Genomic DNA, 21,777 nt, shown 5'->3' with positions numbered 1-21,777 from the left:
TTCAGCTAAGATGAGTAGATGACGCTGTTTGGAATGGAATCAGTTTGGGTCCCCTTTGGATCATCCAAATCTAATCTGGATAATCCATATTTAATATTTTTAAATAAAAATATATTTAAAAAAAGTAATAATTAGGATGTGATTTTTATTTTAGATTTTATAGCCATTAAAATAATTATTTTAAAAAACAAAAATAAAAAAATTATGACCATCCAGATTTGATCTGGACACATGAGATAAGTTTTGGATGTTCATTTCCAAGATGATTGCCACCCAAACCAGTCCTGCTTCAAATATATGCTTATAATGATTCAAGAAATTTTTATTGAGACAAGGACATTCATTCCGAAAATGGAAAATTACATTGAACAAATCATGTCTGAGGATGGCAATGGAATCGTAGGGTGGCCTCTAACAAATATCAAACCTAGCTACATTCAAATACCAAAAGTTTCCTTGGCCTCTAGCATAACAATCAAATTATAATAACGTTATTATGAAAATAAATAATAGTTTATATGCATCAATTAACTTTTCGCATATTTAAAATACATAATGTTTGACTAAGTAAATATATTTTTAAAAGTATGAGAATAAGAGTAGAAAATCTGTTACTCCCTCATGTCACTACAAAAAAAAAAAACAGCTAATTACCGGCCGAAATAATTCCGTCACTAATTTCTGACGCATTACTGACAAAAATTCTGTCGCTAAATTTAGCCACAGAATTAGCGACAGAATTTTTTCTGTCAAAAATTTTCGTGGTTAATTTTGTGATTAAAATTTTACAATTAAAATTCGTCACGGAATTTTTTCCATTAGAAATTTCTGTGGCTAATTCCGTGCCTAAAATTTTATAATTAAAATTAGCCACGGAATTTTTTCCATCAAAAATTTTTGTGGCTAATTCTGTGGCTAAAATTTTATAATTAAAATTTGCGACGGAAAAATTTTTTGTCGCTAATTTAGTGACGAAAAATTATTCCTTCGCTAATTTCGTGGCTCAAGTAAAATTAGCCACGGAATATTTTCCGTCCAAAATTTCAGTCGCTAATTCTGTGGCTAAAATTTTATAATTAAAATTATTTAATTTTTTTATATAGAATAATCTATTAGATTTTATTATGGTAGCTATTTTTTTAAAAATTATTTACGATTTAAAATTCAAAATTAGTGTCATTGGAAATTAATATTATATTAAAAATATTTTTTTAAAAAATAAAACATTATAAAATAAATAGTGAAACAAATATCTAAAAATTATTTTGTCACAAAAATAGTTATGATTAAAATTATCATATAGTTTATTTTTAGTTCTAATAATATATATGTGTATATATAATTGTTTGTGTAACAGAATATTATACATATTTAATTTTGCATGATAAGTCAGCAAATTCATTACAGCTCAACTAGTGAAGCCGTGCACACGCACAAACGAGATCCTTGGTTCAAGTCGTGGAGAAGTCACTTTGGAGAGGATTATATGGTAGCAACACATGGCGATACAAAGTGGGATGTGAGATGGTGACACATGGCTGCGGAAGTGAGGTGGCAGTGACGTGTGGAGATGAGGTGGCAACACATGACAAAGGAGATGAGGTGGCAGTTGGAAGAGGTAACACGTGGCATTTTAATTTTTTTAAAAAACATATTAATTACCGACAGAAATTCCGTCGCTAATCACATGTTTTTTGGTAGTGTATCCTTTCTATGATATTTGAATTTTTGAATTGATCCGGTTCCTATTATAAGATTCACTACTATACATATATGACTGAAACTTTTGTTCAAATTTTTCTTTCCAAAGGGGTATCCTGCTAGCAGTCTGGGACAAGATCAGTGATGGATGAGTGCATTTGAGAGTTGAGATGATAACAAAACGTCATATATAATTCACAACGATTCTGCTAAAAACGAAAACTTAATTTCATTCACGAATGATTCACAAAAAGAAAAAAGAGAGCTCTTCAACAAAACTAAGCAGAATGTCCATCTGAATGAAGTTGTTCAAACTTTCTTAACTCTAAAAGCAAAATACACCACAAAACATGAAACACACCCATACACATATATATAGTTGCAATCCAAAGCAAGCTATCACTTACAATTATTAAATATACCAGCTCCATATAGCGGAGAAGTGTCATAAGAGCTATCCACTAATTCATATGACAATGTTCAAAGTGGATAGTTTTTGCTTAATTGCAAGCAACTCTGCTAAAACATCTTTGATATCCATTCTTTCACCAGGCAATCCTGCACAGCATGCCACACCAATCCTAGCAAAGCTAGCTAGAGACTCTTGAATTTGGCGTTCCATATTTGAATTCCGCATAACTTTCCTATGGTCTCATTCAGATAGAACAAGAAAATTTGGATCCACAATCTCAAGGACTCCATCTGGTAATGCTAGCTTGCAGAATTTGGGTAGACTTAGATCCTCACGAAACATTTTATCTGCTAGCTTCTTTCCAGTGAGCATCTCTAGCATAAGAATCCCATAGCTGTAGATGTCCCCTTTTGTTGTAACTTGGCCACTTTCACCGTACTCTAACCACGCATTAATATTCTTTAGAGAATATAAAAGTCCATGTGATAGTTGAAGTTATTTTTAGGTAAAAATAGACCATTTTAAAAACTTTTTAATGATACACAAAATTTTTAGTTAGTCTTAAAGTTTAGCACACTCAAGCTGTAGTTTCTATTAATTAATGATGACTAGAAAATAAATAAAGTTCATATTGGAGAATATAAAAACAACAACATATGAAGAGTCATACCTGGAGGAATATAGCCTATTGTTCCCTTAATTGCTGAAGGTGTAGTTTGGTTCTCTCCAGAGTAGCTTGTAACTTCATGAAGAAGCCTAGCCAATCCAAAGTCTCCTAAGTGTGCGACCATATCATCACTAAGAAGAACATTACTTGGCTTGATATCGCAATGAACAATAGGTTCCTCAAAACCATGATGAAGATAATCCAAGGCATGAGCAACATCAATAGCTACATCCAATCTTTGTCTAAAATTCATCTATAAATCTCTACGTTCACCAAGTTCATTCACTGATAACCAATTCTCCAAGCTCCCATTAGGGATGAACTCAAATACAAGGGCCTTAAAATCATTGCCTTTGTAATCAACACTTGAACATGTAGTTAGAATCTTCAAAAGATTCCTATGATGGACTTTACTAATAGTTTTGCATTCTGTCATGAAACTTTTTGTTGTCCCATGTGCTTGCAAATTTAGCACCTTTACAGCAATAAAACTCTCAAAGTGCTGAAGAGTTCCTTTATATATAGAACCAAAGCTTCCTACACCAACCAAATTGGATGATGAAAATCCATTAGTTGCATCATGCAACTCTTTATAAGAAATCCTCAACTGAGCATTTGGTGGGGAAGATGTGGAAGAAGACAACTTTTTATGTTTGCTTCTCATGCAAATGATTAGGCAAATTGCAAAACAAGCAAGAGCACCACTGCTTATCACAATGATAAGGATTATAACTTTGAAATGCTTCTTAGACTTACTTGGGCATTTAGGCAGCTTTAATTGAGGTATTCCACCACAAAGCTTCTCATTTCCCGCGAGTAAAATAGCTGTGATGTTATCGAATACTCCTCCTTTTGGAACCTCACCATAAAAATGGTTGTGGGATAGGTTCAAAGTCTCCAATATTGGAAAATCTTTTAGTTGTCGAGGGATTGTGCCTGACAAGTTATTATTGGAAAGGTCTAATCTGATGAGGGATTTTAATGAACTAAAGGATGAGGGGATACTTCCTTGAAGGAAGTTCCCGCTCATATCAAGATCTGTTAATTCTAAGCATTCCCCAAGTTCGGTCGGAATATCACCATAAAAATTGTTTTCACTCATATATAATCTCACTAATTGCGTCATGTTACCAATCACAGAAGGAATGGGACCAATCAAGGAATTGGAAGACATGTAAAGATATATTAAGCTTTCTAGATGACCAAAAGTCAGATTTGGTATGGTGCAGCTGAAGTTATTTTGATCCATGTACAAGAATTGCAAACCTTTACAATGTTTCAGGCTTACTGGAATTGTTCCCTCAAAATTATTGTCATACAATGAAAGGACAATCAACTTAGTAAGATTTTCAAAGATATCAGGAATTCTACCAGCTAATTGATTTTGGTGTAGGTATAGCTTTCCAAGATTTTCAAGCTTTCCAATAGAATGTGGAATTGTTCCTTGAAGAGAGTTACCTTTGAAACTAAGGGTAAGTAATCCGTCTAATTGACCAATCTCATTAGGTATGCTTCCAAAGATATGATTGAAATTCAAATAAAGCATTTCAAGCTGGGAAGAGAGATTCCCAATTGAATTAGGCAATACACCACTAAAATTATTTTCTGACACCACCATTGAATGCAATTGACTACAATTTGTCAAGGATGAGAGGAAATCTAGGTCATGACCTTTTTCAATCCCAAAATTATTTGTGTAAATCACAAAATCCTTAAGGTTCTGTAGTCTTCCCAAAGAGGTAGGGACTAGGCCACTGAAAGCATTTTCATATATTGCAAATAATTGCAATTGAGAGATGTTGGATAATGAAGCTCGAATAGTTCCCATCAACATGTTGTGTCCTCCATTAAACCCTCGAAGATTTGGGAAAGCAAGGCCAATATTTGATTGAATAGTTCCAGACAAGGAGTTGAAAGGAAAATCTAAAAATTCCATGCGAGAAAGATTGTAAAGTGAAGACGGGATTATACCAGAAAGATTATTGGCACCAAGATAGAGCAACCGCAAATTTGAAAGCCCTCCTAGGGATTGAGGTATACTTCCTTCCAAATTATTATATGAAAGAGCCAACCACTCCAAGGATGAAAGATTTCCCAAGAAAGGTGGAATATTCCCATGAAATTTATTATCACTGAGTCTCAACTCTATAAGTTGTCGCATAGATCCAAACCATGGGGGAATTTCACCGATCAAATTATTGTAACAGAAGAAAATCTGCATGAGTTTAGAACAGTTGGCCAACTCTGTAGGCACTTCTTCCTCAAGATGATTTTTACTCCAATCAAGAAACTGCAGTCGTCTTAGATGGGCAATTTGTTTGGGAACTTGATCATGCAATTCATTATACGAAAGATTGAGTAGTTTAAGAAATGTTAGGTTACCTAATACTGGTGCAACAATGCCTCTAAAATTTTGATTTGTCAAGTTCAAAGCTGAGACTCTCATGTGATGATAACTGCATGTAACGCCTTGCCATTTGCAGAAATGGATAGAATCATTCCATGAAGGTAGAGCTTTTGGAGCACCATTGGTGAACTTATCCTTGAGAGAAAGCAAAGCAAGCCTGTCAGTCTCCGAGCTAGTGGCCATGGCAGCTATAGTTTGCAAAAGAACCTGAGAAGCTATGCATAACAGGAAATTGGTGGTGATAATGCAGGGGATCATTTTGATTGTGGTAAAGGAATCTGCAAAATGAAGCCACATACTCAGCAACTAGGCGTGGGGTGATAGCTTTATACTAGTTATCATAGGCATTGACAGCGAAACCTCAAGTCTCCAAAGTTGGTAAAATTAAATTCCACTCGAAAAGTAGCTTTATATTAATTTGATGGGAGAATGTTATTAATTGTTGACCATATAAAGAAACGAACACAGAATGTAAACTTGTAAGTTATGAGTATAAAATTTTAAATAGTAAATCTGAAAATTTTAAGTAATATTTTATTAAACTCGCTTCAGTTGTTTAATCAGTTAATTTTAATGTCGCACTTTATTTGAAATAAAAAATTTAACCTATTTCAGATAAAACTTGAGCACAGTTGATAAAATATTTTGTTATGTTTGTATTATTTTGTTAAATTTTCAATTCAACGATCATTTTATAAACATTTATTATTAAATCTTTATATTTTGAGTAACTGATAATTGATATTTAGCTCTTGTAATATTTATTATGCAAATTTAAATTTGAGTTAATTTAATTTCATTACTTGCAAAAAATAAGTTAATAAATATTCAAAATCTTTTAAATAAATAAGGAACTAAAAAATCATAAATATAACATTTTAATTTTATATTTCAAATCAACCGCACATAAAAGAAAATTTATAATTTAATTCCTAATGCACTCCGTAACCACTTCCATGTGCTGTGGACCAGACAATTTTTCCAGAGACTGCCTCTCTCCTTTGCCATTAACATCCATACAGTTGACACTTTATAATTAAAACACTGCCCAGAAAAAAAAAAGAAAAATAAATTCACATTTTAATAAAATGCAGATATCCACATTATGATCCAAAAAAAGGCAAGGACATTGATTCGTTGGCAAAAAAGAAAAAAAGGATATTGATTTAATGTGGTTCACCCATTCTTCTATCCACACGTAGAAGAGGACCACGCACGCTATTAATGTTTCTTACAATATAAAATATAAACAATCACACATGTGACAATCAAACTTTATATTTATCAATCACACTTGAAAATTCTTATCATTTTGTAGTTCATACAATTTCACAATTCATACTAATGGAAGATTTATTACTCCAATCAAGATCCCATAAATAATCAGATATATCACATAAATAGCATGGGCAAAATTATCCATGATACTAGAACTGCATCCACACAGTCCACAGTCCACACTTTATAATTAAAATACTGCAAAAAAGTGAAAAATTTCACAGATATATATTTTCGTTGGCCCCAAAAAAAGAAACAGGATATTGCTTCAATGTGATTCACCCGTTCGCCTATCCACACGTACTCGGGGGCCACCATTACTGCTTTGTACCATATCAAATACAAACATTCAAAAAACAAGGAGGGAAAATGACTTCCTATCAATGATTTTAAACCTGGACCCCCGCTGGCCGGAGTTTCAACTAGCTCGTGTTTTCTGGTAAAAAAACCGTTTTATCGGTTGAATCGTGTTAAGTCTGCAAGAACTGGTTTTTGATCCAGAAACTGGTGTCAAGCGGGAACCGGAGCGAGTTTTGAGAAACCAACCGGCCCATGAGAGTTTAGTTACACTTAAAAAAAAACAAGAAGGGAAAAGAATGGAAGGGAGTGAAAAAAAACGTCATGCATGCCTTTATAATTAACTACATGTATAGTAAAATTTACCATTCACGTAATGGGATTTACCAAAAACCAGCAGGCATATGACAGCAGTTACGTTACGTAATTGCTTGCCATTGTTTTCTGATTTCCGCTTCATCTTTCCCACAGGTTCACTCCCTCTCTCACTACAAATCCTCTTTCCCACAACCAAAACCCACCAAATCAACAATCTCTACAGAATGGTGATGCGAAGGAGTAAGATAATAGCATTTCCAACATTCTTCTTTCCTTCTTCCCGCATTTCATCAGCGTCGGTCTTCCACTCTCCTTTCTCTCACTTTCAGACAGGGCATTTTGGTCTTTTGGCCAAAAATATGAATTCCAGATTGGTACCCAGTCCCCTATATGTCATTTTGCTTATTCAGGTGTCTTATTTGTCTTTTTGAAATTCAAGTGGTATTTTGTTGTCATTTTCCCTTAATTTTTTTCAAGTTGAAAAACTCTGTATTTTTTAACTTAAACCCTACCATGGTCTCTTTTTTTAAAAAAAATTTTCATTATTTTTTGTTTTTCATTCTTCTTATTTTAAGTGTATTTACATATTATTTATTTTATTACCTAAAATAAAATTATTAATACAAAATTAAACATACGTGTTTTCGTTATATTATATTATCAATAATTTGTGAATTGTAAGATATATTATTATATAAATTGGTAAATTTATCATGAGATTGAATTATTTAAGTTTGTTTTTAAATCATTTCATAACTTAATATTTTATTTTTATATATATTATTAGATAAGTATATAATATTAATTTTTATTTAATTATTTTATTACCGGTCCAACCGTGTGAACCATAAACCGTTAGCCTTTTTAGTTTAATGTCTAGTCCGGCTTTTAAAACATTGCTTCCTATATATATATATATATATATATATATTTGGGGTCATAGGAAGTTCCTATGTACTAGTTTTTGTAACTGAGTCGGATTGAATTAGAATTGATCTGCTACTGAGATGAAACTTAGAGTTAGATTGGAATGGCTTTTAGAAAACCAAACAGTTAGGGCTTGATAGAAAATATGGTTAGAAATCTTTTTAAAAAATCTATAAAGTTGATACTCTCAAAAAGCCTAATATATTTTTAAATCATTTGTAGCCATATTGTCACTATTGTGTGATTTTTTTTTTTTGCCAAGTCATACGGTTTGATTTTATTAAAAACTTCCTATATTGTAATGTAATTCTATTGATTTTTTTCCCAAACAAAGGCTTCACATGTCAACGTTGACAGTGAACACAAACGTCTAAGATTATTCAAGGGTGGGATCACAAGACATGGTCCCATGTATGATTAGGATACCTTTGTTTTTTTTTTAAAAAAGACAAAATGATTACTAAAAGATATCTAGTTTAGATACAATAAGCAGCAAAAACAGAAACAAAACCAAAATCTAAAGCTGTAAACGAATTCAAAGAAAGACAATCCAAAGCGACATCATGAAACAAGGAAAGGAGCTTCCGAATGTGTTGAATCACAAGTAGTTTACCAACACACCGAATATTGAGCCTTGTTAATTGGAGAATCTGCTTTTCTTACCACTCCAATAACCATAGAATGATTCCACGTAGGCACTTGTGGTAAAAGAAATGGTCTTCACCAGAAGCTTTCCTCTCCATTGTATGGTGAAAGAGACACTATTCTAGTACAACAAAATACCACAGTGGTGAGTGCCCATTGAATTCTTTTTCGATTTACAAAGGAAGATCCTCTAATCATGAGACCAATCTGAGTCATGCTGAGGTCTCAGTTGAGGAGTCATCTGTCGTGAATCGTCCACACTACATAAGGCCATATTGTTAAAACTTAAAGAAGCTTTAATTTCCTGAATGACCTTAAGTGGATCTACTTTGCCACCTTCATGGAGAATAAGATCTCTCTTTTGCCAAATGATATTCAGGAGTATAAATATTTTTATCAAAGGAAAGCTGCACTCATTTTCAATCGATTCCTAAAATCATCAAAATTGAGATGTTCAATCTGAATAGAGAAGGCACCATACCATATCGCTATGGTTAAAGGGCAGGAGAATATATGCTCCAAAGTCTCCTCCTTGATGCAGCCAAATTGACACAATCCTGAAGCTTGGATATGATGCTTCTTTAAGATCTCAATCAGAGGAACAGCTTTATTTAAGAGCTTCCAAATAAAAAGTAATTGCTTGTAATTAAGGAAGTGACAGAGCCCATAGAAATTTCCAAAAGTTATCTTCCGAGAGGTGGTTCAAGGGCATCTCTTGAGTAAGGAGATGGTATCCATCTTTGACCGTGTAGGAACCCAAACCATTTCCTTTCCAGATCAACCTCTCAGGGGAATTTACCAAAGAGATAGGAATATTGCAAATTTGGTCGGCAACTGGTTGCGAGTACAATTCAGAAATTACCATATTGTTCCAACAAACTGGTTTCCAAGGACAATTGGCATGCATTAAAAGGTTTGACACTCTCTGATAAAGAGAAGGAATGCTAAACCTAACTCGCATTCGCCACCAAAGGTAGTGATTGAGAGCAATAGGATCACCATAGCCTATAATCCAGTTTAGCTTTCCTTGCAACAAATTCAAATTCTTGGCAATGCCCCTTCATATCCAGGATGAATTGTAAGGTATTTTAATAATACCAAGAGAAGACAAGTCAATGTATTTCACCTGTAGAGTAGAAGCAAGTAGTGATACTGTTGGAGCAGAAAGTATTCTCCACTAATGTTTGGTTAAGAGAGGTTTGTTATTAGCCTAATTCCAAGCCTTCCCTTGCACTTGGGAAGAAATAAATTATCCTGTTTCAGTAAATGAATTCTATTCTTGTTCCTATCAGTTCCCCAAAAGAAGTTTAGACATTTGCTGTCCGTTGAATTGCAAACCGAAATAGGAAGGCTCATACAAGACATCACATGAATGTTGATAGAAGAGATGACAGATCTGATGAACATGAGCCTTGAAGCTTGAGAGAGTAATTTTCTTTGCCATGACTTGATTTTGTTTTCCAGTTTAATGGACACTTGATTTTATAACACTGATTTGCTCTTTCTTGGATCTATCCATGTACCTAAGTATTTGCCAATCCTCTGTGAGAAATGAACACTTAGAATATTTGACAACTCCAATTTTTGCCCAAGCGAGAGTTCGGACTACAGATCAGAGTAGGTTTGTTCTATTGATCTTTTGAGCTGACCAATGGCAGTACTTATCAAGGGCCATCTGAACAGTATTGCAGTTTTGAACTTTACCCTCAGAGAAGAATATTGAGTCATCTGCACAAAATAAATGGGTGATCGGAGCTGCTGCATTACAGAATTTGGTTCCTTGCCATTTTTTGTAGGATTCGAGAGAGAGTATTAGACAAGACAAAATATTTCCAGCTAAGATATACGAGTATGGAGATAATGGATCTCCCTGTCAAATGCCACTTTTTGTATAAATAGGCTGAGAGAGCTGACCATTAAATAAGATATGATATTAGACCATCGAAATGCATTGTTGAATCATTCTTAGAAAAATTAATATGGCAGTACTCATAGTTTCATAAGATTTTGAATCAAGTCCTTATAGTCTTCTTTTCCTTTTTATTGAATCCTCATTGTTTGATCCGTTAATAGTGTAAGCCCTTCTGTTAATTCGGCTATTAGTTTAAGTTGACACCTTCTTCTTCTCTGTCAGTCTCTGGTCTCAGCTTTTATCCCCGCCCTTTCCCCATTCATATCCCCCCTCTCTCTATCTCCTCTATCAGCTTCTCTCTCTCCTATGCCACTGTTACTTCATATCCTCTCTCTCTCTACTATTATCTTTTTTATCTCCTCTTGCAGAAGCTTCACTCTTAAATTTCAAACATTTTCTTCTCACAACTGTAATAGTACTCTCCTTCTCCTCCATTTTTGCTATGCATATGGTGAACGAGATTTTTATGGAAAAGGGAGGAAAAAATAACAGTGCCCTATACAGTAACACAGTATGTTGTGGCTGGCTTATATGTTTATATATTTTGTTGGCAATGACAAGTTAATTCCAAGAAGCACTGTGGATCATTAAAGGTCATACAAAATATCCATATATAATATCTTAGACAAAAAATTTCTATACGAAATTAGCTGCCTAATTTCCATTCAAACTTTCTCAACTGGCTCCAATTTCATTTTATAAACTCAACAGTATTGTACAAGACATTATATTTTAGTTTTACTTTTATCCCAGCTCTGGTCGAAAATGTGGCATAAATATGAATTGATGCGGAAAAATAGGGTCTTTAAGAGTTTGCTTAGAAGTGAGTATGTATTACAGCTATAAGAAGGAAATGTTTGAAATTCAGGGTAAAGGTTCTGCAAGAGGAGATAAAGAATATGAAATTACGGTGAGAGAGAGGAGAGAGAGAGAGAAACTGAGAGAGGAGATAAAGAAGATGATGGTGGGAAGAGGGGATTTGAAGTATGAACGAGGAGAGGGGAAAGAGAGAAACTGAGGGCGGAGACAGTGCAACAAAGAGAGAGGAAGAAAGTGTAAACTTAAACTAACGGCTATATTAACAAAAGGATTTATGGTTTTAACAAAACAATAAAGATTTAATAGAAGGAAAAAAAACTATAAGGACCTAATTCAAAATTAGATAAAACTATAAGAAGTGTCATATTAATTTTCCAATCAATCTAGTCCATTTAGCTGGGAATTTCAAATTAAATCATTGCTTTAATTAAGGACCGAGAAAGGAATAGGATAACTTTGTTCTTGTATAAATATATATTTATAAATAACTATATGTGTGAATAATCAAATATGCAAAACTATAAAATATAATGGGAATTTAAATATAAATTTTTAAGGCCCACATATAAACATTGACAATGTAATAAAATTATAAGGACGAAAATTATTAATACACAGACATAACATTCAAGGGTGGGTCGTCTTCTGTTTTATATATGCAGCTTCATTGTGGAATAATGCAAGTTAGACTGAAGACGGGGTAAACTCTTGATGTGTCATATTATTAGGATGTCTTTGTTCTCATGTCTTTATAAATAAAATTTAGAACAAATTAATCTTTTAATTTTTATAATTTTGACATATTTTAATACTCTAATCCTGACGAAGCTTTTTACTTAATTCACAGAAATGTCTAAGATTCAAGGATGGGATTATAACGATTCGTTTGGTGCGAGGAAAATGAAAGAAAAAGGAGGCAAGAGAAAATTTTAGTAAACTCAATTTAAAAAAAAAAAAAATTGAAGAAGTGGGTTATCAAATCTAATTGAGCAAAAGTCCTAGATGTGTCCCAGAAAAATACAATGACTTTTAAGGATTAAAACACAAATTAAAATTTTTTAAAATACTAAAGGTCAAATGAAAGAGAATAGGGACTTGTATATAAAGAAAGGAAACTTCTTATATAGAAAAGAGAATGAAAAGCACGTGGGGACAAATTGTAATTATTGGAAATTAAAGATGCTGAAGCGTAAATGAATACTATGAAATTACAAAATAATGCTAAGAAATAAAAGGTGATTCAGAGAATATTTTAATCTATAAATTAGGACTTATAGGTTATTTGAAGACCCTTAGGAGATATTGAAGAAGATTTCATAGATAGCAAGTTTTGCTGGGGGTCAAAATTTTAATTTCTGAAAATTTCATGTCATTAAGTATAGTTATAAAAACTTTACCGAACAGAAAAATTTTGTAAATTCAAGAAAAATATGAAAATGGATGCTAATGGATTTTCAAAGTTAAAAAAAAGAGGTATTCAAGGCAAAACACCTAAAGGAAAATATATTGAATTAAAAAGCCTAATTTTGCTTGTTTAATTAACATTTGGACGAAAGATGTAATTTTTGAACTCATACAGAGGTCCCAAAAACATAGAAAAATGAGGAATAATTATTTTGGGTATTTTAGATCATTTATGGATAGAATTATTTCCCAAGAGGTGGAATGTACAAGCTTTAAATTATTCTCGGGTCTTTAAAGCGGAATTTCTCAAAAATTAGAGGGAAAAATAGTTAAAGGTCAAATCTTAGCCTGAGAATTTTATGTAAATACTTTGGGGAATGATTTTTTTGGAAGACTTACATGAATTTTATGAGTTTGGAAATTTAATATGAAGTTTAATGTCATACGTGTCAAGAGATTGCCTAAAATTCCCCATCATAAACCCAAAAAGAGTCGACGGGCGGGCTAGAGGTCTGAATATATCGAAGAATTGTTAAAAAGATTTGAGCCGAACTGATGAAGAAAAATATGAAAATGGATCTAATAGATCCAAGCCCAATTATTGATTTTGGTGTTTCCAGAATAACGCTGCTTTGCGTTTCCAAGCTATAATGTCGTTCTGCCAATAAGAGTCAATCCAATTTAGGAGTTAGCCCATAACTTATAAGGTTATGAGTTTGAATCTAGCTACTGATATAAGGACCTTGTTGATGAACAATTTATAAATATCTCTGTAAGTGCTTTCTGAGTCTAGAGGCATGCCTTGACCTCGATGAGCCCTCAAGACCCAACTCATCTAAACTTTTTTATACAAAAAAAAAAATGCCATTTTAAAAACTGTTCAACGTGTAATTATTTCCCGCATTGAACCTTTGAAGATATGGGAAAGAAAGGCCAATATTTAAAAGAACAGTTCTAGACAAGTAGTTTAAACCAAAACTCAAATTTTCCACGCCAGAAAAATTATAAAGTGGAGAATAAATTATACACCAGAAAGATTGTTGTTATCGAAATAGAGCAAGTGCAAATTTGACAACCCACTTAGAGATTGAGGCATACTTCCTTCCAAATTATTAACACAAATTCCCAACGCTCTTAAGTTGTTGCATGGATGTAGACCAGAAGGGAATTTCACCTATCAAAGTATTGCAAGTGAACCTAAGAACCCAATCTTTTGGAGTTTAGAATATAGTTGACCAACTTTGTAGGGACTTCACCTCAAGATAATTATATTTTTGCGTAAATCGAGTAACAACAATAATCATTTAAGATGGCCAATCTGTTTGAGAATTTGATTATGAAATCCATTATACTACCTTCGGCTTTTAATATACAAGCTAGTTGACTACTTTGAATAAATTAAAAAAGTTTGTTAAGTTAATTATTTGTAGTAAATATTTGTTATCTTTATTAGAATACCTTTACTAGTTATGTATATTATATAGAAACCTTTAATATGTGTAGTTACTATAAGGATTACTTTAAAAAATATATATATATAAAAGATAAAGTGGATTAGACTTATATTTAGGACTAAATTTAGGTGCTTATGTGAACTCTTCTATTAAAGTGTTTTTCTTTTTTTTCAACTCTTATTTCCTGAAAGAAACTATTAGTTCGTTCATGAACGAAATCACGATAAGAAAAAAGAAAACATTTCAACCAAGCAAATCAAAATGTCCATATGTATGAAGTTGTTCAAACTTTCTCATCTCCAAAAGCAACATACAACACGAAACATGAAAAATAAATGTATAAATAGTTACAATCCAAAACCAGATACTACTCACTACTATCAAATATACCAATTCCATATATAGTGGAGAAGTGTCATAAAAGCTATCCACTAATTCATATGACAATGTTGAACGTGGATAGCTTTTGCTTAATTGCAAGCAACTCCACTAAAGCATCTTTGATACCCATTCTTTCACCAGGAAATTCTGCACAGCATGCCACTCCAATCCCACCAAAGCTAGCTAGAGACTCTTGAATTTGATGTTCCACATTTGAATTCTGCATAACTTTCCTACGGTCTCTATCAGATAGAACAAGCAAATTTGAATCCACAATCTCAAGGACTCCATCTGGTAATGCTAGCTTGCAGAATTTGGGTAGACTTAGATCATCACGAAACATGCTATCTGTCGGCTTCTTTCCAGTGAGCATCTCTAGCATAAGTACCCCATAGCTATAGATATCCCCTTTTGTTGTAACTTGGTCACTTTCACCGTACTCTTTAGAGAATGTAAAAGTCCATAATACTTGAAGTTATTTTTAGGTAAAAAAAGATCTTTCCCAGAAAAAAACATTTTACTGATATAAACAATTTTTAGTTGGTCTTAAAGTTTAGCACACTTAGGATTTAGTTTCTTTTAATTAATAATAGGGTAAGGTGCTTATATACTCTCAAAGTATCCACTAAGGAGCACTCAGAACTTGAAATTTTTTTTTTTTTACTCTTATATTCTCTGAAAATTTTATTTCATAACATTTATGTCCTGGATCATTATCTATTGTTAAATTTAACAGTTAAAGACACCGGTCAAAACATATAATTTAATGGTTAAAGTTAACAGCGGATAACGGTTTGGGTATTTTTGCCACAAAAATAAATTTTTAGAGCATATAAGAGTTAACAAAAAATTCCAGATGCTGGGTACTATTTTGTGAATACTTTCAGAATATTTAAGCACCTTTTTCCATTAATAATTACTAGATAATAAGTAAAGTTCATAGTTGAGAACGTAAAAACAACAACATAAGAAGGGTCATATATACCTGGAGGAATATAGCCAATTGTTCCCTTAATTGCTAAAGATGTAGTTTGGCCCTCACCAGAGTAGCTTGTAACTTCATGAAGAAGCCTAGCTAATCCAAAGTCTCCTAAATGTGCCACCATATCATCACTAAGAAGAACATTACTTGGCTTGATATCACAATGAACAATAGTTTCTCCAAAACCATGATGAAGATACTCCAAAGCATGAGCCACATCAATAGCTATGTTCAATCTCTGTCTGAAATTCATATATAAATCTCTAGCTTCACCAAGTTCGTTTGCTGACAACCAATTCTCCAGGCTCCCATTAGGCATGAACTCAAATACAAGGGCCTTAAAATCATTGCCTTTGTAATCAACACTTGAACATGTAGTTAGAATCTTCAATAGATTCCTATGTCGGACCTTACTAAGAGTTTTGCATTCTGTGATGAAACTCTTTGTTGCCCCATGTGCTTGAAGATTTAGCACCTTCACAGCAATAAAACTTTCAAAGTGCTGAAGAGTTCCTTTATATACAGAACCAAAGCTTCCTACACCAACCAAATTGGATGAAGAAAATCCATTGGTTGCATCATGCAGCTCTTTATAAGAAGCCGTGAAATGATCATTTTGTGGGGAAGGTGTGGAAGAAGACAACTTTTTATGTTTTCTCCTCATGAAAATGATTAGGCACATTGCAAAACAAGTAAGAGCACCAGCTATCACAATGATTACAAGGATTATGACATTGACTTGTTTCTTCGACTTACTTGGGCATTTGGGTAGCCTTAGTAGAGGTATTCCGCCACAAAGATTCTCATTTCCTATGAGTGAGATGGCTGTAATATTATCAAACACTCCTCCTTTTGGAACCTCACCATGAAAATGGTTGTGAGATAGGTTCACAATCTCCAGCATTGGAAAATCTTTTAGTTCTTGCGGGATTGTGCCTGACAAATTGTTATTGGACAGGTCTAAGATGATAAGAGATTTTAAGAAACTAAAGGATGAGGGGATACTTCCATGGAGGGGGTTCTCATATAGATAAAGTTCTGTCAACTGTAAACACTCTCCAAGTTCTGTTGGAATATCACCAGAAAAATTGTTTTGACTGAGATCTAATCTCACTAATTGCTTCATTTTACCAATCTCAGATGGAATGGGACCAATCAAGGAATTGGTATACAAGTCAAGCTGTATTAAGCTTTCTAGGTGACCAAAAGTTAGCTTTGGCATATGACCGCTTAGGTTATTTTGAAATAGGTACAAGATTTGCAGACCTTCACAATGTTTGAGGCTTAATGGAATGCTTCCCTCCAAATTATTATTGTACAAAGAAAGTTGAATCAGCTTAGTAAGATTTCCAAAGACATCAGGAAGTTTACCAGATAATTGATTTTGGTCTAGAAATAGCTCTCCTAGATTTTCAAGCTTTCCAATTGAATGTGGAAATGTGCCTTGAAGCAAGTTATGTTGCAAACCAAGGAAAATCAATCCGTTTAATTGCCCAATCTCATTAGGTATGCTTCCAATGATACGATTGACTCCCATATGAAGCCATTCAAGGTGGGAAGAGAAATTCCCAATTGAATTTGGCAATACACTGCTAAATTTATTATATGAAATCTCTATCTCTTGCAATTGACTACAATTTGTAAATGATGAGAGAAAATCCAGGTCATGACCTTGTTCACCCCCAAAATTATTTCCGGCAATCTCAAACTTCTGAAGGTTCTGTAGTCTTCCCAAAGAGGTAGGGACTAGGCCACTAAAAGCATTTTCATTTATTGCAAATTGTTGCAATTGAGAGAGGTTGGATAATGAAGCTGGAATAGTTCCCATCAACCTGTTGTATCCCGCATTAAACTTTCGAAGATTTGGGAAAGCAAGGTCAATATTTAGTGGAATAGTTCCAGACAGGGAGTTGAAAAGAAAATTTAAAATTTCCATGCGAGAAAGATTGTGAAGTGAAGAAGGGATTATACCAGAAAAATTATTGCTACCAAGATCGAGCCTGTGCAAATTTGAAAGCCCACCTAGAGATTGAGGTATACTTCCTTCCAAATTATTGGATGTAAGAGACAAAACCTCCAAGGATGAAAGATTTCCCAAGGAAGGTGGAATATTGCCAAGAAATTCATTGGTATGAATTGACAACAGTGTCAGCTGTTGCATAGATCCAAACCAGAAAGGGATTTTACCAGTCAAATTATTGATTCCAAAGAAAATTTGATGGAGCTTAGAACAGTTAGCCAGCTCTATCGGGAGCTCTCGGAGATTATTATCACCCAAATGGAGAATTTGTAACTGTTTAAGATAACCAATTTGTTTGGGAACTTCACCATGTAATCTGTTATGAGAAAGATTGAGCAGTTTGAGAAAGGTTAAGTTACCTAATGCTGGTGCAATAGTGCCCCCCAAATTTTGGCTTGTCAAGTTCAAAGCTGAGACTCTTATGTGACGAGAACCGCATGTAACGCCTTGCCATTTGCAGAAGTGGACAGAATCATTCCACGTAGGCAGGGCTTCTGAAACACCATTGGTTAACTTATCTTTGAGAGCAAGCAAAGCAAGCCGATCAGTCTCTGAGCCAGTAGCGGCAGCTTCAGTTGGAAACGGAATTTGAGAAGCTATGCATAGCAGAAAATTGGTGGCAATAATGTAGGGGATCATTTTGATTGTAGTGAAGGAATCTGCAAAATGAAGCTTAATACTCGACAACTAGAGATGTGGTGATAGCTATACACTCCTCTGGTCCTTTTTATATAAGACAAAAAGAGAAGCTTTTTCTTGATCCTATTTAAATCACTTTCATTAAATTTTTGGGTATGAATATACTATTTTCTCATTTATTTATTATAATATAGATAGTTATTTTTTTTAAAAGTTGTATATATTAAATAGAAGTTAAGTTGGAAAGAAATTATATTTTAATGGAAAGCTAATACAATTTTAAAAAAAATTTATATGTATGAAATATACTAAAAATACTTTATAAATAGGAGCAGAAAAATATTAGTTATCATAGGCATTGACCACGGCTAAACCTCTAGTCTCCAAAGTCCGCAAAATTTAAATTCCACTCAAGTGGGTACTGTACCCACAAACGACTTCCATGTGGGCGTTGTTGACTAACGCTCCCATTATCAGGCAAGCCATCAATGCATTTTGACAAGCTATGTCGAGCAAAGATTTAAAGATGACAACACGGCATCGTTGTGATTGTGGTGAACAAGTGTGCAAAATGAAGCCATGGACACAAAAACTAGACATATTCATGGTAGGCGTTGACGGCTGTATCTCCGAGAATCCGTTTGGTATGAGAGAAATATAAGAAAGGGAGGAAGAGGAAAAATTTTAATGAGCTCCATTTAAAAACTAGAGGAGTGAGATTAAAAGCTTTTAATTAATTTTTGTTACTCTCTTATATTACTTCTTTTCTTTGTTAAAATTTTAAAACTCCACTTCTCTAATTTTTAAAATCAAGTTCTTTAAAAATTTTCTTCCACCTTCCTTCCTTCTATTTCCCTTGTATTAAACAACATCTAAAGTATCCAAGTCAGTGGATTTAAATAATGCGAAAATAGTAAAAAAAAAAGACCGTGGAATTTGAAAAATTATAGACAAGGACCTGTTAGGTAAAATTATTGTCAAAACCTATACTATTATTGTGAAAACCCATAGTAATATTGTAACGGCCCCTATTTGCAATTTTTCAAATTTTATGGTCTTTTCTTGTGATTTTTCCTTTAAATAATACTACTGCCTCCACTCCATAGTGTAAGACTAAGTAAATTAATTTAAAAAAATAAAAAAAAGTTACTAAATTACTTAATTATAACATGATCCTCTAAAATACTTACATGTATCATTGCATTATATTTTAATTTATAAGTGAGGTAAATTAGTTTTGAGAAAAATGATAAATATAAAAATTTTACAATAATTTAGTAACTTCTTAAATATTTTAACTTAATAAATTAGGTTTTACGTTAAGAGAGAGAGAGATAGCACTCAGCTGTATATAATATATAGCTTGAGTGGACAGAGAACTATATGTCAATATTTTTTATGGAGGCGCGGACCAGCCTCATTGCTCTGGCGGGCCTAGTGTTTGAAATATCAAGTATCATTTCATTGAAAAATCAACGTGAATATTTAATAAACGTATTTCAGTAAATTACAACACACACGTACACACATATTATTTCTATTTAGATCAGATATGTCAATACAAGATACCATGCCTGTTTGGGATTAAAAAAATCAATCTTCCATTATTTAAAGTCTAGACCTTGATTTCAGCCATCCTCAACTAAACACTCATATTTTGATTAAGTGAAAGTAGGATATTTGGATAAATTTTAGAAAATATAATTGACAAGTGGGTAACAGTAACTTCCGCGTAACTATAGTTTTTGTTTTTGTTTATAATTGATTTTAGTATTTATAGGGACTATGTAGTAGCTTACAAAATGAGTATGATTTTGGGTTGATAACTAATTTTGGCATGTGTGCGTAGTGCCTACAGTAGGTATATGATATACAAAATACTACCTCTATTTTTTAATATAAGACTTAGTTGGACGGTTGGATTTAACCCTAAATATAAGATCTCAATTCAAAATTTATAATTTTCTTTTCAAAATATCTTTGTTAATTGTACATGTTATTAATAAATTTTTATCAAGAGATAGTTTCAATATAAGTGATTAAAAAAATAATTTAAGGAGAACCAGCAAACGAGGCGGCATATAGTTAGTGCCTGTGTTATAAATAACCTACTTAATCAGTTTTCTTAATATTTCTAAGTTTTTTTTTTCCAAATACGGCCTAATTTATAAGTCGGTAGATGAGCGTGAGACAAATAAGAGAGAAAGGATGAAGAAAAAAATAATTAGAGAGAGTATATTAATCAAGGGTAAATTAAGCAAAAATACATTTAGTATGCAGATAAAATCAAATTGAATCTTTTAAAAAAAGGACAGACAAATTCAAAATTTTGATTTGAATATTATAACCTTCTTAGATGTTCGGATCAGATTCTCTCAGAACTTTTTTCTTCTTTTTTTCTTAGTATGGGAAACTTTTTCCTTCTTTTCTCTTTACAATTCCATACGTTAAAAAAAAATAGATGGTTCCGATATAATATCTTATAAAATATTAATTTAATATTATTAAAATTTAAATAAATAAATTCAAAATTCAAAAATTTAATCTGGACAGTTCATGTCTGTAACATAAAAACACTAATTTATAAAATGTTTTAACAATAATTTTCCAAAATATTATACCTGAACGTTATGTTTTTTCATTTAAGGGCAGAGAAGAGATTTTGAGGATCAAAAAAGAAAGAAAGAAAATTCTAAAAGACAGCCCCATAGTTAGGAAAGTCTTGTGAAAGCATTTAAGGACTACAGGAGCCTGACACCTAAGATTCAACTGTGGGACATAACACATGGTACCGTGTTTTATTTGAGGGGAAAAAAAAATAGACCGGGCACCGAATCAGTTGAAGGATTAGTGAGTCAGACTAAAATCAATTTAAGATCCACTTGATAATATTAAAATAATATAATGTAATTAAAAATTAAAAAAATAATAACATTAATAATCACTAATAACAAAATTCAAAAAAATACAACAATAATTTGATTATAATAATAATAGAGTACAACATATCTTTAGAATTTTTCAATAACTAAAATTAATAATTATTGATATCAAAATAATTATTAAAATTTATTTAAATTTATAAGAATTGAGTTATTAGGAATTAAAAGGAAAAAATAAGACTAACAGTAATATAATTATGCAAATGTTTCATTGCCGATTCTCATCGGTTTCGCCCCAGTGGCTGATACTAGTTTAATTACCGACCGACTCAGCACTCAAATCAGATAGCGGCCTGTTTGGTCCCTTTTTTTCCTGGTTTTATGACTATCCATCGAACTTGATTACAGATAGCAAACTTGAAAAGGATAAAAAAAGCAACATCTAACTTCTTTATGAAAGGCAAGTTAGGGATAAGATTGAAGAACGAGCGAAGTCTTAATGTGCTAGCTCCATCATTAAGATGCCCCCAGCTTTCATGCATTTATAAATAAATTCAATACTCTAATTTTAAATGTACAATTTTGACTTAATTTACAAATATTAAAAAAAGATGCTATTTGGACCATTATTA

At 32.7% G+C, this 21,777-nt stretch overlaps 3 protein-coding genes across 4 annotated transcripts; all 3 read right to left on the bottom strand.

Moving 5' to 3' along the window:
* Positions 1–2,108: 2,108 nt before the first annotated feature.
* LOC114712522 (probable LRR receptor-like serine/threonine-protein kinase At3g47570) lies at positions 2,109–12,419 on the bottom strand. 2 transcript variants are annotated; one of them, XM_028897076.1, is made up of 3 exons: positions 12,405–12,419; positions 2,784–3,117; positions 2,109–2,553 (listed from the first exon to the last, which is right to left on the bottom strand). In XM_028897076.1, the coding sequence occupies exons 2-3, from the start codon at positions 3,031–3,033 to the stop codon at positions 2,354–2,356; spliced, it is 450 nt and encodes a 149-aa protein (XP_028752909.1). In that variant the 5' UTR covers positions 3,034–3,117; positions 12,405–12,419; the 3' UTR covers positions 2,109–2,353. The 2 variants fall into 2 exon arrangements, with proteins under 2 accessions (XP_028752909.1, XP_028752908.1); XM_028897075.1 differs by lacking the exon at positions 12,405–12,419 and having other exon boundaries at positions 2,784–3,264.
* LOC114712498 (probable LRR receptor-like serine/threonine-protein kinase At3g47570) lies at positions 3,034–5,370 on the bottom strand. Its single transcript, XM_028897043.1, has one exon. It carries the CDS (start codon positions 5,368–5,370, stop codon positions 3,034–3,036), a length of 2,337 nt encoding a protein of 778 aa, XP_028752876.1.
* A 2,258-nt stretch (positions 12,420–14,677) lies between the features above and the next one.
* LOC114712497 (probable LRR receptor-like serine/threonine-protein kinase At3g47570) lies at positions 14,678–18,263 on the bottom strand. The gene is made up of 2 exons (XM_028897042.1): positions 15,608–18,263; positions 14,678–15,063 (listed from the first exon to the last, which is right to left on the bottom strand). Exons 1-2 carry the CDS (start codon positions 18,261–18,263, stop codon positions 14,678–14,680), a joined length of 3,042 nt encoding a protein of 1,013 aa, XP_028752875.1.
* Between the last annotated feature and the right edge of the window lie 3,514 nt (positions 18,264–21,777).

The sequence above is a fragment of the Neltuma alba genome, unplaced genomic scaffold (assembly GCF_004799145.2).
Source record: "Neltuma alba isolate B1F8T4 unplaced genomic scaffold, ASM479914v2 tig00011367_pilon, whole genome shotgun sequence".
Classification (NCBI taxonomy): domain Eukaryota; kingdom Viridiplantae; phylum Streptophyta; class Magnoliopsida; order Fabales; family Fabaceae; genus Neltuma; species Neltuma alba.
This window is presented reverse-complemented; position numbering and strand designations above follow the sequence as displayed.